The 19,586-nt window shown below is 37.4% G+C and overlaps 1 protein-coding gene across 9 annotated transcripts in view; it reads left to right on the top strand.

Moving 5' to 3' along the window:
- SCML2 (Scm polycomb group protein like 2) overlaps window positions 1-19,586 on the top strand; it is a 72,765-nt gene that overhangs the window by 31,484 nt on the left and 21,695 nt on the right. For all 9 annotated transcript variants that reach the window (XM_085585283.1, XM_085585266.1, XM_085585261.1 and 6 more), the window contains 3 exons: window positions 3,699-3,787; window positions 5,218-5,461; window positions 17,264-17,514. In XM_085585283.1, the coding sequence (XP_085441409.1) occupies window positions 3,699-3,787; window positions 5,218-5,461; window positions 17,264-17,514 (584 nt within the window). The remainder of the gene's footprint in view (window positions 1-3,698; window positions 3,788-5,217; window positions 5,462-17,263; window positions 17,515-19,586) is intronic.

Below are 19,586 nucleotides of genomic sequence, written 5' to 3'. Positions count from 1 at the left end.
AGGTTTTTTGTTGTTGGTGTTTCTTAATAGGCCCTTAATATTAAATGTGCCCATTCTGTAAGTGTTCCCTCATACACAGCCTGCCTTGTGTGTGTGTATAGAGTGTTTTGTTGCATGATGCCATGCATGCTCCTGTTGGGAGCCCTTGGAAAGAACTGGAGAAAGCCAAATTGCCCCTTTACTCTTCATCAGTGCATCCAAGCAGCTCACAAGAGGGAACTGGCTGCTGCAGGCTTAGGAAGCTTTGGCAGGGCTGCTGAAAGGGCAGTCAGGATGTTTCCTTGGGCACCAAGCAAATTGTGTTCTAGGACAGGCAGCATAAGGTGGGTTAGTGCAGAATTGTAGCATTCTGCTCTGAATTTTTACTCTGAGGTAGTAAAAGCAACACTCCAGAGCTCTAGCAAACTGCAGGCTTAGACTGCATGATATTCTCATTCCCTCAAACCAACATATGTTCAGGAATGTCAGTTTGTCATGGCTAGTTTGTGAGCACAACAAATGCTTGTGAACAAGGTATAGCTTTCTTATGCTTCGAAATGAAATATCATGCAGAAATTCCTTTGTCTTCCATGAGCAGTATGAGTGACAACATTGTGTCTCCTCAAACTGAGAAATAGTTCTTGAGTTTAGACTTACTGAGGAAGTTGATTAAATAGGGAATTCTACAAAGCAATTCCTTGTTACCTGGTCAATGGTCAAAGGTAACTTTGACTATCAAAGTGCTAGAGGTAGTAAAATGTGACATTGCCTTTCTTTGCTGTGATTAACTTGTATATTTAGATCTGCATTCTTATACCATATTTGTCAATAGCTTAAACTTCTATGTATGGAAATATTTAAAGATTTCACAATGATCTGCAAATAGTTTCGCTTTTAAAAAAGAGGAAGAATAATGACCAAAATTTACCCAAACACACTCTGCCCTTTTATCTTATGATCTGTAATTTTTAGAAGATGCAAAAAATATTAAAGTAATAAACTGTAGAATAATTTTAAAATTACCTGTATACAGAAATTGGTTTCTGCTGCTTTTCCATCTTATGCTTATGAACCTACTTCTGGTTTGGTGCCAACAGTAATTTTTAGGGAATTCTTATTGGAGGTTTAGTGAGGATAGGTATACTTCCTCTCAGTAGCCTCTCAAATTGCTTGTCATCCTGCTTTGGAAGCAACTTCCAGTTTTTCTGTTTAAAAGATGAACTGAAAAGTATAATTTCACTATAGTATGAATCTTGGTTTGCTTGTAAAAAGACTGACACAGGAAAGGTTGACTTAACCATTAAGCCACTTCACATAGATTATAAGGGTGGATTTTTATGCTATTGTGGTTCTTCAGAAGCACAAGAAAATTAATGCAATCAGGGTGCCAGTCTAGAAAAATACTGCTTATGATAGATACAGTTTGACCCAGAAGGGCTTTTTTCCCCTTCTTTCAATGGATACATAGAGATTTGGATTGAAAACACTGGAAATTCCTGACATCAGGGAAAAAGTTGGGTTTTTTTTCTTTTTTTACAAGAAGTTTCTCAGTTTAACCTCTCTGAAGTCTTGATATAACCTTCTAGAATCAATAAAGTGAAAAAATGGAAGAGCGTGGCAGTTCCTTCAGCTGCACACATGAACACAGCAGTTTTTAAAATATGTTTTTAAGCCAGAATGATGAGTAAAACAATGCCGGTTGTGTATGATGGGGTCAATTAGTCAAGAGGAGAAACCTTCCATGACCATCAGTAGAAAGGTTGACGCCTTCTCCTCAGATACTGTTTCTTACTCTTTAAGTGGTCAGGCTGCGTGCAGTGCAGAGCCTGACAAGCAGCTGTTTCCCTGCACTCGGGCATTCAGGTAAGTTTACCTGCCCTCTGAACAATTGCTGATTATTCACAAAAGAATGTGAGTGCCAGTATTTTGGCCCTCCTGCCCTAGATTTTTCTAGAGATATGCTGAGTTCCAACAATCAAACATTCTGGCATACCTAGATAAACTTTTGAAAAAGCCTTTTTGGCAGTTTTACAGCATCCTGTTCCTGGGTAAAGCTGGGAGCTAATTGGGTGTATAATTACCTCCTGTTAGACATTTAACCAACGGCTTTTTTTTTCCTTAGTAGTAGAGAACCTTCTGGATACTAATGTTCCACTTCTATCACAATAACTAACTAAAATAGTCCCTCCTACCTGATTTTTACATGGCTTTAATTATGCAAGTTACATAAGGGTTTTGAGAAAGTGATTATTGCAGCAAAGTGTTCCTCTTCCAGCCTCTTTTCCGTAGCTTTTTGTTGTTGAGAGCTTAATGTTCTGAGCAAATTACATCGCAGATAGCATTTTCTCTAATTTTACCAGGACAACTTAAAGACCAAATGAAGTTAATTGAAACTGTTGTCTAGTTGTTACTCCTGTGTCTTGCTTGTATATCTTTTCTGAGCTACCTGGTTGAGAATATTGTGTTTCAGTAACCACACGTGTTCAGGTTTTATAAAGACTGGTATGAAACCAGACCTGACAATCAGCTCAGTGGTCCCTGAATTATGACACCATTTATCATAGAGGAGGTCTGCATTAATTTAGGTGTTGCATGGGTAGTTCTGGCTTAAAAACTGTTTATTCTACTGCAGATAGCTTAAAGCTCAAGAACCATTATAGCATATAATCTAATTTTAAATGTGTGTTATTTAACTGATCAGGAATTGCAGATATGTTCCACCTTTCTAGTTACAGATTTTTAAGACAATTGTTAAAGATCAGTTATGAGGGAACTCATGAGCTCTTGGCAGATTATGGTACTATTTGCTTTGTGGAAAAAATTCCTATTTTCTGTATTATGTCTGTTTCTCGGCATAACTGTTCCAGACACCTAACTGCTAAAGAAGCAGAAAAAAATGTCCAGTATGTCTGTTATCTTACTCATTACTTTAAAACATTCATTTGGAAAGCAAAGAAAGCAAAAGGATTTTTTGTTTGTTTTATCTTTTAACTGGAAAGTGGTTGATTGTGAAGGAAGATTATATGGAATAAGAAGGTTTTCAGCCAAACCTTTGTTCTGTTTGAATAAGGTAGTTCATCCAGACAAATTTGATTGTTGTTTAGGATTTTTATTCACTTGTTAATGAAGAATGATAAAATATAAAGGCCATCTGGTTTATGTTTTTCAATATGATACATGATTTATTGCAATTACTTTTTTTGTTCACCCTTAGGCATACTTTGTTTCTATGGCTATTTATGTATTTATTTTAATGAGAGAAGGAAGAAAAACCAATTGAATGGGTTTTTTTCTGTGGTTTGGTAAAAGAATAACAAGATTCTCAAAAATAAAAAAGTATCTTCTCAATAAATGAGCTAGAACTTGAAGCGAAAGCTAGGTGCTTGTGCCAGGGAACGTCCACTGGACCAGAGACTCTGGAACAACCTAATGGTCTCCTGTACTAGGAATTGCATGTCATTAAATCCAAGAAATTAATCTGTAATGCCTGATGTTATGATGAGTGATTTTGCAGGCAAGTCACTCAGAATGGAAACGAATCACACAGCTTTCTGCAGCTACAGCGAGCATGTTGATTTTGTCTTAGCTGCTTCTATTTTGGCCAAGTCTGAAACAGAGGGAATGAGGCATTAGTGAAACAGACTTTGTAACCTTTTTCTCCTATTGTATTTTAAAAACTGAAAGTAGGGCTGTTTGCTTAGTTTTTTGTTTGTCCTCAGGGTTCCAGATGAATGCATCCTCTTGGCCAATGTTTCTCTTAAGAACTCTCAATGGAGCTGAAATAGCACCTGCAGCATTCTTTAAGAAGGTAAGAAGAAAGGCTTTTCTAGTGAACAACTTCCTATCAATTGGTCCATGGTTACATTTTTTAATGAGGATGCTAAGATATTACCCTGTTTTCTGCAGCAAAGACCGGGAAGGCAAGACTATTATTTGAAATGACTTTGAACTGGATTGACATGCTATGGAACTAGACAGAAAGGAATCTGCTTTTAGTCCATAGAGAGGGCTGTTTCTTTTCCTGAGCTGAGACTTCAAAGTATGTTGTGTTATTTAGAAAAATTATGTTTGCTCATTTTTTGTCTCATGGGTTTTAGATAAAATGCGTATCACTTTTCTTAACAGCACTATGGTCATGTGAATGTGCACAGGAGTAAAAAAATTAATAGGGAATGAGACCCATTGTAAGACAACAGTGCTTAGAAAAGTTTTGTTAAACATTTTCATTGGACACAGACTCATCACTTAAGATGTAGTGAGAAAGTAGTTGAAAATAGAAAAAGCCATTCAGTTTTTTAAATGTGACTCTTGAGGAAATGACTGTGAAATATGAAAAAATATTTAAAAATAGCAGTAATATTAAAATGACTTGGTTAAATTTTTTGTTGAGGTGATAAAACGCTGTTGTCATACTGACTGTGTTTTTGGATACTGAGAATGATACTGAGAAGTATGTCAGCAAATCAAACAGTTGGGTTTAGGCCTGCAATCACATCACTTGGTGTTAACTTCATATAATTATAATTTTTTTTAGATAAGATAATATAAATTTTCTGAGGCGTGATGAGCCACGCTTCTCTGTGCTAGCCTGCAGCACATCTGAGATGGGTTTAGATAATAAGGTTCTTGAGGCTGACGTGGTAATTTATGTTCTGTCAGATCATAACTCCTGCTGTGGAGTCACACTTATACCAGTCACATTCACTTGAATTTTGTTTTTCTTTTGTCCACTTGGAATTGGTCTAAGGCCAATTGAGATAACAGAGGCCTATAAATAATGTCCAATGCTAATGAATTTTTCATGGATTAATTGAGAGGTAAAGCTTTTACCAGACAGTTATCAGTCCCCAGAAATACCCATGCTCTGCAAACCTCTTCTTTATTAGCATGTAATAATTTCATTTTAGTGTCTTGGCTGTCTTGCTGCCCAGACATAATGTATTGGTTGCAACCTATTGCTTATGTAAATACTTTTATCAGGGTCTTTCTGTCATGGAGAATTTTACTAATTATCCCAGCTGTGTTTGGGGAATAGAATGAAGATTTTTGAAGTTCAGAAGAGCAAATGCAAATTTAAAATATGACTGAGTTTCCTTGAATGTGTTTCTGTAATTTCCTGAGAGTAGTGACTGTAAGTAGGTAAGAATGTTGAGGAAAAATGAAGGGCTTTTACTTAGTTTTGTAATTTTTTTAAGAGGTCATAGAAATACAAATATTCTACTATGCTTATTTTTGTAGGAACCACCAAAACCTGTGCCAAACTGCTTTAAAGTTGGAATGAAACTTGAAGCTATAGATAGAAAGAACCCATACCTGATTTGCCCAGCAACCATTGGAGATGTTAAAGGAGATGAAGTTTTTGTTACATTTGATGGTTGGAGAGGAGCATTTGACTATTGGTGCAGGTGTGATTCTCGAGATATTTTCCCAGTTGGATGGTGTAGCTTGACAGGCGATGCATTACAACCACCAGGGAACAATGGTAAGATGACTAATAATATTGCTTAATTGTTTTTCTCCTCAATTACAGCAGAATTTTAAAAACCAGCTGGCTATATGCAGATAAGACTGAAGATTTAATTTGTGAGTAGCAGGCGAGGATGAAATGTTGTTGAGTTTTCTTTATGTAGCTTAAAGCTAATAGAAATTGCTGGGAAACAATTTTTGCCTGCTCATAGTTATCTCTGGGAAGATGTTTTATTTAATACTGTTAGGAGGACTTCTGATGACCTCTAATTTTTGTGTGCTTGTGAAGAATCTTGTACTAGACTTTCTGTTTGTATTATTGATAGATACATGCTCCTGTTTAGTAATACTAATATATTGGCTGCTGCAGCACTTTATGTTATGCTAACTGCTAAGTAAAGTAGTCTTTGCTTTTCTGATTATTTCAGGTCTAAACTATATCTTTAATGTTTCTCCTTTCATATTCATACTCAGAAAAGTCTGTCTTGCAGCTGCCTATTCTGAATGCTTTGTCACCCTCTTGCCTTTAGGGATGTTTGTTGATCAGGTGATAGTGTCTCTTTAACTAATGGCCACTTTATAATGACTAGATCTCTACCTTAAGATGAAGAGAAATAGCATGAAGAGGGATATGCCTCAGTGTAATCCCTTTGCTACTCTGAAACTGCTTGTCAGGTTTCTGTAGTGTAAGGCTTTTCTGTCAAACTGAGCTTTTCTATCATCATCCTGTAAAAAATTGTCAGGAAGAGAGGTTTTGAAGGAGTAGAACAATATTTTAATTAATTTCTTTATTAACCAGAATGATTTGTTCTCAGTAAGAATTTTCATAGCTGGTGTTAGGTGAGTAAGGAACAAATAGATTGGTGTCACAGAACTCTCACTTGGAAGTAGGAAAGGAACAAAAGCAAGAAGGCAAGAAATCAGTAATGTTTCCTGGCCTTTCCATCCCCATTCTTTTTCTCAATCTTTTGCTAGCAGATCAAGAACTGTACGGAAAATCTAACTGGAATTAGCTAAGGGTACCTCTGCATCCTTGCTCTCACCTGCCTGTCTGAAGTTGCTGCCAGGGGTCACAGTACCTGGAATCACGTTTTGTCCATTCTGGCAGATTTCAGCAAAGGAGTAACTCTGTGTGTAGTTGTACTGTCCAAAATGATCTGCTGGTACAAACCTGCAGTGAGAGGGAAGTGAGGGAGGGGGAAAGTCAGGCGAGGATGATGGACATTGGATCAGAAGTCTTCTAATAGGTACCACACTGACCTTAGTCTTAATGTTTCTGTGCTCCCAACCTCTAAAGTGTCTTCCTTAGCTTCTTCAGGAGGTTGACCTTGTCTTGGGAGATCATGAATGAGATGTATTATTACACTTAACTATTTCTTTACTGTGGGGGTGACTGTGCACTGGAACAGATTGTCCAGAGAAGTTGTGGAGTCTCCCTCACTGAAGATATTCCAGAGCTGTCTGGACATGACCCTGTGCCATGTGCTTGGAGATGACCTTGCTTGAGCAGGGAGGTTGGACCAGATGACCCACTGTGGTCCCTCCCAACTTGACCCATTCTGTGATACACAAGAGGAGCTGTGAAAATTAGTAGCATAGAATTTTTAAAATATATTTTTGTGAGTTTAGATTGCTGAGTCCATTTTCATCTTCTGGAAAGAATATTAAATTGTTTAGTCTACTCCAATTTCACTGCTGGAAAGCCAGTGATATTTTGAGGTAAGACATCCAGAATTTTTTCTTGCCTGATTACTGCTTAATAGAGCTCAAAGTTGTTTGACAGTAAGTAAAGCTGGTTATGTAATCCAGTCCTTCAGGTAATAAACCAAACAAAATTCAGACTTGAAATACATATCCAGTTAGGATACTATTGCTTTGTGATGAGAAACAAAAACACTCCAGGCATTAATAAAATCTGAAGCAAGGTTCTTACAGACTTGTAGTTAAAACTGAGAATTTTGGACATGTAATAGAAACAGAGTGCAGAGAGGTGCAGGCTGGAGTGTTTTTCATTTTTGTTTCCAAAAGTGAGCCCAAAGTGAACTGCAGTTTTACTGCAATTGTGCATTCATTTTTCCCCATTCTGAGCATAAATAATTCATTATTTCTATTTTGCTTTGTATTGTTATTTATTTTATATTTTATGTTTGTATGTTTTATACACAGTTGTTGAATTTACATATCTGGATAAAATATATTTTGCTCTCAGGTTAGGTTTTTCACTGTTATTTGATTGCTATTAAGCTATTAGAGAACTGCAATGACAATCCTTTATTAAGATTTAAATAATAGTTTCAAGAAGAGTATAATTAAGTTGCATGAATTCAGAAATATGATGATGTTGTCAGGATTCTTCATTACATCACACTAACATTGACTATGCCTGTTAGGGGAGAAAATATTAGTAGTAATATTTACTACATTGCAGGAATTCCTTGAAGTGTTATTCTGGTCCGGACCTTTTTTCTGATGGTTACCTCAGTATTTCTGGCTTGAATTTCTACAATAGAAAGTGAAAATAATTGATTTAAGAGTGGCTTGAATTCCAGAGTGAATATGAAAAGTATTCTTGATTTTTTAAAGCTGAAAGCATTTAAATTGTTAAATAACTACGAAGAGGGCTGAAAAAAAAGGCCTCAGAATTTAGTGAACTTGCAAAGCCAATATCCTGCAATCTAAATATGAAAATTATAAATGATGCTTTTAATTTCATTCATGCCTAGGACAACAATTTCCTGCCATGAGATGTATTTTGGGGTCTAATTTAACCTTTTGAAGGAGAGATGAAATGCAGTAAGGGTGACAGTATAAAAATTAGGGAAGATTGTATTTCAACTGTCTACTCTCTTAGCCATTTAGGATGCCCAGAGAGAATGTAGGACCTCTGCCATGGGAGGAGTTTAAGAACAGGCTTCTAGGATGTGGGTTATTCATACCAGATTGTGTTATTTTTACTCTCTATAACTGTATATTCTGTATCTCTCATTGGTATTAGACAGTTCATGAACTAAGATAAAAGATGTTAGGTGAAAAGTTGTTTTGGACCATCTGTTGATAGCCTTCAGGCTCTAATATTTGTGTTATGTTTTGTCTTTGGTCCTTATCAGAAGATGTGACTTCAGTGGACCTGGCTGGATGTCAGGATATGTGCACAGTGGTATGAAATGTACCATTCAGTATTTATACTATCAGAAGCTGTGCTTAGCTAATATTGTAGCTTTGTCATATCTCTGATAGTACTAATTGGTTATGGATGGATTGACTTCATTGCCTGATGTTGGCTTGACCTGCTGCCTCAAGGTTAATATTTTAAGGATGCAATAGATTTCTCTGTTTCTCTTGGTCATTTAAATGCTTTTAGAGATGACTGAAAAACACATAAACAGTGTTGTGAAAAGTACCTAATGAAAGAGATTGACATGGTAATGTCTGTGCTGGACCAGTCTGAAGGACCATCTGTTCTTGAAGGCTTTCTCCAGCACTGGCTGAAAGCAGATGTCTGAAGAAAATCATTAGCACATAGGAGACAGGTTTGCCCAAGTATTCCTAGTATCTGTCCATCTGCAGCCCAGCTCCTTCCAAGCCCAGAATAATGCTTTTATGCTGATTACCTTCTCAGGTACTCAGCATAAAAGAGGAAGAACTTGTTCTAACCTGTTCTATTATATACTGGAGCCATCTGAACTTTTAGCACCTATAACATCCTTTTTAGCATGTACAACATAAGGTGTTCTCTACCTGAGTATATTTTTTGTGGAAAAGGAGATACTCCTTTTCCTTGCTGGTAGTTTCATTTGTTGTCCTTGGTTTCTTGTATTAAAACAGTTTCTTGTACTTCCAGTACTTTAACAGGAAGATTTTGGTTTTGTTGTTCAGGGATCAGTTTTATTCCTCTGGTCACCCTTGTTCTTCTGTACTGTTTCCTTTCCACTTACAGCATTTTTGAGCCACTGGATCCAGAAGTTCACAATATATGGAAACTTAGTGACATAGTGGTGCCTTTTGTTATGTTTTCTGTTCCTTCCATGATTATTCATTAAACGGTATTTGGGATTTTTGGACTTATACTGATATTGTGTGCTTCCTTGGAGTGAGTATGAATGCAAAATAAATTCAGTCTTTTTGTTTTAGTGTAACCTTCTGCATTTGCTCATTCTAAAATTTGGTCATCTCTTGGGTCCATGTAACTCCTGCTTTTGATATACTTTAAGAAGGCTTTTAAAGTTTTATATCTTCTGCATGTTTTTTTATTCACTCTTTTTCTACACCAAATATACTGGACTTTTTTATTTAACCACAATAGATTGTAATTTTTACTTTACTCTGTTGAATAATAGAAATCTGTTACTATACCCAAGAATATTCTTGATATTCATGTATTGCTTTTGTAGCTTGTTGTATTTTGAAGCTTATGATTGAAGTAAGCAGCAGGTGACTGGAGATTGCCAGAACAATTTCTATTTGCTGTTTCTGTATAAATTCATTTTACTGTTTAGCTATTACATGTAAATGGCAGTTTCTTAGGCAACCCACCTTTTTATTCATAATAGTAGTAAAACCTTTTTCATAAAAGAGAGAAAACAAAAGAATGACTGGGAATGTGGGAAACAATAAGTAGTGTCACCTGCAAAGATTGATTTCAGTATTAAGTAGTATCTATCATTTAGATGGGAACAGCATCTGGAAAGAAGGGGATCAGTTTCTACATATCCATGATCTCCCCAACCTTACGAAGCTGGATTTTTGAAGGATAAAGGTTATACAAAGAACTCAAAAACTTGGAACTGCTCTCTGTGCTCTAAAAATTTGGGAGGCCAAAAGAAGATGATAAAATAATTTTAAAAACCAACTAAAAACATGATACTCTGTAATTTTTACCATTAGTCATATTCTTTCATTCCCTCTCCTCTGTCTCCCCCTCTTCCTCACCGTGTGTCCCATCATTGCTTTTCTCCTAATTTAGTGCATTTATTGGCAGAGAGAGCAATCTTCTTTCATTATGCTAATCAGAGTGTTGATGTTAAAGGTCTCCTTCTAAAACTGTTTGCAGCAAAAGAGCAGTACAGGCTCAAGCAGAGATTTAAAAGTTCCTTATTTGTCTATTTTATGATTTTTTAGTTTTATATAATTTTCAGTAATTTTCTCAATGTTTACTATGTGCAGATTTTACCGAGCTAGATACTAGAGATGGTCTTCTCTGTTGTTGATGAAATTATATAAAATAAGCTCTGTTATGTTTTCAGCTGAGTTGTGCACAAATGTGCAACATCAGTACAGACCTAAGTGTTTGCCCTGTTTGCAGATGAAACAAAAGAAGTGTTGAAACTTTATAGAAATCTGTAGTAAGTAAATCTGTGAAGACTCTGTAATGTTTAGAGTAGCCAAAAAAATCAGATAAGCATGGTAATTAAGTTGCAATAAAGAAAAAAAATGTGAAGTGGTACAATTTCATACTGGTGGGGGTTTTATTTTTCTGTCAGTGCAGCCAGCTTCTCTTCGTGAGCAGATCACAGTAGTTAAATCAGGCACACACAGTAAGCAGATTTATGCTGTCTTCAGAATTGTACATTAAAAACTCCTCAGTGCTTCAGGCTAAAACCTGATTTGCCACATTCTCTCAAATGTTAAGCTTTTTTTATCCGGTATTAATGTTTCTTGACATCTTGCAGCAAGGGTTGGATAGTACTGCTACAGGGCAGTAATCACGTAAAAAAAAAATAAAGGTTTTGCCTTTCCCAAAGATGTGACCTTATTGTCAGTCTAGATTCCATGTCATCTTACCATGTTTATTTATAAGGTAATTGTAATTTTCTTGTAAATTGGAAGTACTCCAACACATGTATTTTTTGACTGCTACACGGACTTTTAAAAAAAAATTTGTTCTTGTTTGGGTCGTATGGACACTGTAGGTATTTCAGTACACTCTAAACAGAAAGCTGTACTACTCTACAGACCTCCCACCTGCAGTAATAAAAGACCCTACTCCTTTGGGGATGAAGCAGTAAAGTAAAGGGTTACTAACCTAGATGTGCCAAGCCACAGCAAATGGTTGTGATGCCCTACTAGTGGATGTGATTGAGAAGATATTTTCCAAATCTGTGTTAATAGCTATAAGCTATGTCCAGAGTATCAGTGCTGTCATTCAGATGCTGAGACAGAACAAATTGTTTCATTGTCCTATCTATGCTCTGTGTATATTTTTTTCCCCTGGAAGCTTGTTGCATTGTATTATGTCATTTTGGGCCCACCTTTAATCCTGTTTATGCTATTTGGGGAAAAATGATGGCAAAACCAGGGCAGAATCAGTGATGATTGAGTAAAAAAATCAGGCTGTTAAATTTGTACCCAGTGTGTAGAGCTGGGTCTTGCCAGGCTTATTGACAGATTCATCATCAGTACATCTAAGTTGATTTCACATAACTCATTTTGATAGTTTGAGTTATTTTCTTGCTCTCTTCCTTGTCTTCCTTCCTTCCAGATTATCAACAAAGTATAGGGGTGTTTTTGTTGGGGTTTGTCTGGTTTGAGTTTTTTTGCTAATGTAGTTGCAATGGCAGTGCTTGTTGAAGGATGAGACTAGAAACTGGCTTTTCACAGTTCTTGGTTTCTGGGAATTAACTGAAAAGATCTTCCAGGAGTCTTTCTTTTGTTTTGCCTGTAACCCCCCAAGTCCCATATTATCTCCTGCCCCATGTTAGCTCATAGAAGCTGGGTTTTTTTGGAAATGATGAGTGTTAATTTGGTTAGTAGTGATTTTGATGGATCTTAAATGGTGTTTTCAGTGGTCACTTCTGTAGGGGCTGGCTTGCCTACCTCATGAAAAGGGGTGAAGCTCTGAGAAAACTGAAGGTGCTACAGTGCTGCCTGTGGAGGTCACTGGGAGAGGAACGCTTTTTTCCCTTTAATCCATTTTTGTCTTACCTTGCTTGGCAGCCTCCATTTTACCTTTCAGTCCTGTGTAAGGTAGGCTAAAAATTTTCACAGAAAACAGAGACTTCTTATTTCTTTTATTATATTGTAACAGAAACTAAAATCTAGAAAGAAGAAAATTTCAAGCTGTAGTGTCCATGTCTTGCCAAGGTGGATGTTGAAGTTTCCAAGTGTGATGTTGCTTTTTAGATAGCAGAACAATGACTTATACCTGATTTTGTATTATAGCAACATATCAATTAGTATCTCACAGCTACCTTATAACCAGAAGTCATCCTAACACAGATAGGAAGAGGTGGATTGTATTACAGATATTCATGCTTTTGTATGGCTCTGTTGTTCAATTGAGACATAAGGACATAAATTTTTATAATCCTTGGCAGTAAGCTGGTTCGAAAAATTGCTAATCTTTTCCACTTTCTTTGCCAGTTGTCAAAACTATCATGATAATAACTGAATGTATTAAAGAAGGTTAGTTTTATAGTTAAAACTCCAGGCTAGAACTCAGCAGATATGTTTCCATTACTTCTCCTGTGGAATGCTCACATGGATTAAGGGTAAGTTGCTAAACCTCTTTGCCTCATTTTTTTTTTTTTTTGTCTGTACATGACAGAAGGATAAATATTTTATATTATCAGAAGAACATTAGGTTTATATATTGGGGGGGGGCATAGGAATAATATTATAGTACAAATAGAATAATTTATCTCTTGAAAGAAAACCAGATTTTAAAAATGAAGTAGTTTTTCTACTGGCCTAATTGTCATCTTCCCCTCAGATTTCACAGAATGCATGGCAGTGAGCCCCTACCTTGCTTTGTGTAATTTCCCATCAGTTGTTTTAAGTCTTGTCTTGTACTTGCTGTTCTGTGGCACTAACTGAATGGGAGATTCATAATGTTTAAATATTACAAATCGGAACCGGTTTTTTTTCCCTGCTTTCCATAAAAGCATGGAGTGAAACTGTCACTGCTGATTATTTGAGGGAATTTTGCTAATTAGAATTGCATGAGAATTCAGGCTTTTGAGCTGTCATCTGTTCCATCCCCTTCCCATGTACTGGAGGTTTCAGTAACTTCAGATTTCACAGTTGTCTTAAATATGTTACCTATCCTGGCAAGAGATCTTTGACATAACTTTCTGGGGTCAATTTGGCAGTTCTACCTATGTCTGGGAAGTTTTTCTGCTTCTGCAAGCAGAATTTGGCCCTCATGTGAGGTGTAACCTTTTGGGTCCATTTAATGAAAATGAGCTCAATTGATTGCAATGGATCTGCTTGTTTCAGGGAGGGAATGAGTTTTATGGCTGTGCATCTCCAGGTTGTGAGTTCCAAAATACAGGATTTGGAGTTTCTCTTACATTAAATGCAAAGTTTGCAGGTGTTGGGATTCTCACAGAACCGTTTGTGGGGGGAAAAAAAGAATGTTTTGAAAGAGAAGTATTTGAAAGTATGAAAGCTGTCAGTTGCATGAAGGGCTATATACCTATAGCCAATACAAACGTGGCAGTATAACTAGAGCTGTGTGGATCTTGAAAGTGCTGCTTAGTTGCTAACATTTCTATGGTAAAGTGTATCTGTGTAGTGTGGCCTCTTCAGTTATTGAGGGTTCCTGTACATGTTTTGGCTCTAAACAAGATATTTGGGAAGGAAAGCCATGCAATGCATCCCATTCCTGAAACCGGAGTGGCGGATATTTCTGTAGATGAGCAACATGACACAAATGCTTGATTTTGTTTGTGCAAATGAGAGGGCCTTTGTGATGCAAAGCAGCATCCTCAAAAGGCAAATGTGCTTTTTTGGTTGTAAATATCCCAGCTAAACACTGCAGTAATTGCAAGCAGAGCTTGGCATTTTTCCTCTCTATTCTCTTCATCGTTATATTTTAACAAGTTCTCATGAGACTATTAAAATGTCTTAGTTTTTGGAACATGTGGCCTAGTGGGGATAACTCTGTCTACAGATGCAGTGGGTTGGCAGCTTGATTTTGCATGTCTTTTCATTTCTCCCCAGATCCTGTGACCCAGTGTAACCTTTGGTCTCCCTCTGAAGGCTCGGGTGAGGGAACTATGAGCAGGTGACTGATGATCACTGTCAATACAGCCTGCAGACAATATGGGAATTACTTTAGCAGTCTCCCACTCCCTTGTGCTCCCTCCATCCTCTCTTAAATCAACAAATGCAAATAGCAGCTTCCTTATTTGCTGCTATCTCTGGGATGCTGCCCAGGCAGCATGGGCTTTGTTGAAGTCCTGCCTTTTAAAAAAAGCATCTTCAGCCCTAGGCAGAAGGAAAAATACCAAGTGGTACCTGATTCCCCCCCACCCCCTTAATGGTTAATGCTGCTCATATTTGGTCCTCTGGTGTATACAGGTAGGAAGATGGTGAGATAAGGTAGTGCTTGATGTGTGTGGTTAAAGAGAGCAGCAGGAAGTGGCTGGAGCTGTTTGCATTTTATTCTTTGTCTGGTGAATGTCCTTCTGGAAGGGAGTAGGGATTGCCCAGTGTCCAAAACTCATACCTGTGCTCCTAGAACCTGTTGACTTGAAAGTAATGTGTATTTAACAACAGCTAGGTCTTTACTGTGCGAGAATAGAAATGCATTTGCTAAATTTCAGCATATGCAGAAGCACAAAGAATTTGTTAAACAGCATTTCTTTACAAGGTCATGATTCTTTTGTTCTATGCATAGTTGTGTGGCACAATAAATAAAAATAGCTTCATTTTTTATTGTTGTAGGTATAATATAATACGTAGTATTGTACTGTACATCATATAGTTGATACTGTTTTGCTTTCCAGATATACAGCTTAATGTGAGTTGTTCAGAAATTCAGGAGCATAAGAGAAATGCTGTGCCAGCATTTGGTTAAAATTCTGTTCATCTTGTTTTGTCATTGCATATGAAGATATGTTTTGGCATACATAAATAAAAGGAAAGTGATCACTTTGTACCTCTAGAAGGTGGTCCTTTTCAGATACCTTGGGATATCAGGTCTGCATTTGATGTATTAGGATTGTAACCAGCCATAATGAAGAGATTTCTTCTGCCACTAAGGAATATTAGATTAGTAACTGTATCAGGCAAATAGCAATGTATGTAAATGCTCCTACTGCTTTAGAAATGTGTGTCAGTAGTACTTATATTTTATAAGGAAATCTGTGTGCGGTGTATATTTAATCTTAGTGAATTTGAAAATAGTGACATTTCCTATTGCAAATAATAACAGTTAACTCCTGAATAAAGATACAGGGTTAAAGGAACAGTTGTAAAGTAAGCTACTGGACTGTTAAGTTGAATATGATTCATACAGTTAGACATTAAAATTGTTACTCAATCTTTAAATATTTTATTATCTCAGTCTCTCATTTCAAAAGTATCTTTGTGGTTTATTTTTTGTTTTACTTGCTTACCAGAAAGCTTCAACATACTAATACTTTCATGGAAGAAAGATTCCAAATTCACAAAAATCCAGAATTAACAGCCCCTTGTGCTCTGTTTCCATTACGAATAAGACCTTTGAATCGGGCACTGATGACCAACAGAGTCAAAGCCTGCTTTAACTCAAACTTGCAATACTTCTCTAAGTTATGTCACATTAAGTTTATGGTATTTAAGGTTGGGGTGAATCACATGACTTTCACAATCAGCAAGATGCAAAAGGCTGTGATAGGGGCAGTGTGACGCTAGAAAGCTGTCTAATTTCAGTGTAAAGGTTTTTCAAATTATTTCAAATATGCTGTGTGTTTCTTTCCCATACCTCTCAACAAAAAATATGTCAAGAAGTTTCCTTATTTCATCTTCTACTTACCTGTCCTGCAATTTATGCATCTGTCTGCCTGCCAGTGGTTGGGCCAACAGAATGGAGTATTTGTCTGCCACAGGGACTTAATATTTGCTTTTTGTTGGCCACAGGTGCTGCTGTAGCATGTTGCAGAACATCTTTTCATTGAGGGTGTGTTCAGCATCCTTTTGGTGTTCTAATCTGTCCATTGGGAAGGGAATTGTTAAAATAAAACTGTCATTGTTTCAGAGAAGAGTGAGTTGGTAGGAAGAGACCTGTTTATTAGGAAGTTTTAATTTAATGAAGTCTGGTTACATCTTAGAGCCTCACACCAGATTATAATGCTATCACAGCATATGCATATTGGAACATATCCAAGTGGATATCTGTTGGGATCCCATATTGAATTGGAATGGGAGATTAACCCATCTCATGGGAGAAAATCACTTCAGTGTTAAGAATGAAGAAAAATGATACTTTGTGTTTGATTTTTGGAATCCCTTCTTTGAAATGGCACCAGGTAGAAAAATCTGGGTATGGTTATGTGAGCTTAACTTTCTAATCCAGTATCTCAGTCAAATACTCACAGAAGACATTTTGCCCGTCATCAGTTTCTCCTTGTCACTGGGATGATTTTCTTTGCTGCTCAAAGTTGTTTTGTACCTCCCTAGAAGTAGTTTGCATGTCTTGTAGTTGTGGAAGTTGCTTTTAGCAGAAAAGGGATGTATTATAAGCTGTATAATTTGTGAAGTATTTTTGAAGGCCTTCTTGATGAATGGCACTTTATAAATATTGTAATTAAATTATGGGAAACATTTATAAGGTGAGTGGATTAATTCTTGAGTTTTATCCCAATTTTTATTTGAATGTTTTTCTCTTAGGAAAGTCCCTCTAAAAGAATGGGTACAAAGAGTTCTCTCTTTGGCACCAATGAAGTTCTGTAGTTTTCATGCCAGCTACTTAAGTTCAAAGTAAAAAGTATATTCATTTTACAATGTAAATTGTGCAGTACACTTTTATTTTTTTAAGCCTTTGTTAGAAAAGTTGCTTTCCATTGTTCATTTTGAGGTTTTCCCCCCCTTCCCTTTTGTTTTTGTTTTTCCTCAGTTTCCATTACAAAGAGCAGTGCAAAAATCCAATCTTCCCCTTCCAAAGTGACCCGGCGTTCAATGCAGTCTCCACAGAAATCTGCTCCAGTACCAGCGCAGCGGGGCAGGAAACCAGGTCGGGGCAAACCCCCTGGACAGTCTGCAGTTCCCAAGAAGGGCAGGTCTCCTAAAAATATTCCCCTGACAAAAAGCACCTCTCATACTGAAAATCTTAAAACAAGGAAAAAAAGTTTAAAACCTGGAAAAAAGGTTAGTCCTTATCTACTACTTTACTTTATTTTGCAAAATTTTGCAGTGAGATTTTTTATTATTATTACTTAATTTTCTATCTTCTCTTCAGCCTTCAGGGCTTTACTATTTTCAGCAACTGATTACAAGAAAAAAATTAGAATACCTCTTCTGGAATATTTTAGTGTAAGGTCCTGTGGATTATTTTATTCCCAAACAAGATTACTGTTTTATTTATGGGTGAGTAATTGGTGTTGAAAAATGCTATTCTGAAGTAGAGAGACAGGGAAGCATTTAAACTTTTTAGTTTGAGTTGGTTCGTTACTGAACCATATATATAGCATGTGTTTTTTGGGGTTTTTTCAGGTTTAGAAACAAAGAATTAAAACCAGTCAGGACTTCATTGCGTAATTTAGGCTTCTTAAGCATACAGCTGGATTTGCCAAATGAATCTCATGGATATTCCCTAATTCTGGAGCTACTAGCATGAAGCAGGAAGCTTCTTTTTCTCTAGATGTGGGCCTAATTCTGCCCTGGTCTGAAAGGCATGATGCCTTTCTCCTTGCCCAGCTGAGTCAGACCTGGAATGTTGGCAGCTGCCTCCATCTTCAGCTCTGGTGGAGCTGCTTGCTCAGGTACACACTGGAGCTGCTTGCTCAGGTACACACTGGAGCTGCTTGCTCAGGTACACACTGTCCCCTCACCGCACTTCCCACTGCCACTGCCACCAATGCTGACACATGAGCAATTTCCAAGCGAGCCAGTGCACGGAACTCAACTGGTAGACAGCTGGCACAGCATCCATCCCTCCTACTTCCTTCTTTGTCTGCTCCACCCCAAAAAAACCCAAATGCTACAGCTGCTGCAAGGAAGAATAGGATCACAGCAGGGCAGACTTAGGGCAATTTGAATTGCTGTGGAAGTACAGTCTATTTTCTGAGGTTCGCTCATGCACAGCAGGCTGTCCAAGAAGAGTAGCAATCCTGCAATGTCTTCCCTCAGGCAGTTTGAGTCTGTCCTTGTGCTCCTTCCTGCTTTGCATTAGCACTAGTGAGGAGATGGAAGGTAGTGCTTTTTCCTGGTGGTTTTTTTTTTGGTTTGGTTTTTTTTTTTGGGTTTTTTTTTTTGTTTTGTTTTTTGTTTTTTGTTTTTTTTTTGTGTGTTTGTTCCCCTTTCCTCCAAACAAGAATCAAGCAGTAGAAGTTTGGAGGCTTTTCTCCTCCAGTCTGTATAAGTGTGGGTTGTGGGATCTATTCCTAATAATGCGTGGGAAGAGGTGGAATAATAGCACGGTGGGGATTCTCCCTTCTGGTGATGGTGCTGATCAGTGTGAAGTGCTAGTGAAGTAACATTACTAGAGCATAGGTGGAAGCTCTAGTATGAAACTGGAAGCAGCACTTCATTGAAACGATGTTCACAGGATAAAAGAAATTATTTTGGGGACCATAAATTGAAAGCTGAGCACTCTTCTCTGCTGCCTGCCCCTTGCAGTCAGACGTCCAAACTGGTAGACTAGTGATGGAATTTGTCTCCAGTTTTGTTTCTCTCTTACTTGGTGTATAAAAATGCACAGCAACAGAGATGAAAGAGGAGAAAGGTGCTCCTATCCAGGCTTAGCTGGTGGTTGGGGTGTTCTTGTTCTCTCTAAGTCTGAACTGGGCTTTAAAGGACACCTTTGAACACAGGACTGTCATATCTTCAGGTCTTATTCAGGTGTGGCAGGATGTGCACTTTCATGTAAGAATTTTAGCTCTCATTAAAAAGAAATCGAGAGGCTTTATCTATGTTTTGAAACAGTAGTTGGAGGCACCTTGCTATTAGAAGAGGCTTCTGGGCCCTGGGTGTCTGAAAGTGTCTGCTTGGAACATTTGACACCTGGTTTGTGTGAAGTGCTTGGAGGTACTGTTTGGGGAATGGGTGTCAGTGCTGACATAACCCTGTCCTGAGGCAGCAAATCTGTGGTACCTCTATGCATTCCTGATTTCCTCTGTGGGACCAGGCAACAGGGAGGTTTTGCAAAATCTAGGTTTGATACATCTAATTTGGGATTTTTACTTTGTTAACTTTAGCATTAAAAACTTGAAAAATTAGCT

This window comes from Lonchura striata, chromosome 1 (assembly GCF_050655825.1).
Source record: "Lonchura striata isolate lonStrDom1 chromosome 1, ASM5065582v1, whole genome shotgun sequence".
Taxonomy (NCBI): Eukaryota; Metazoa; Chordata; class Aves; order Passeriformes; family Estrildidae; genus Lonchura; species Lonchura striata.
The sequence above is the reverse complement of the archived record's forward strand: the minus strand, read 5'-3'. Positions and strand labels throughout refer to the sequence as shown.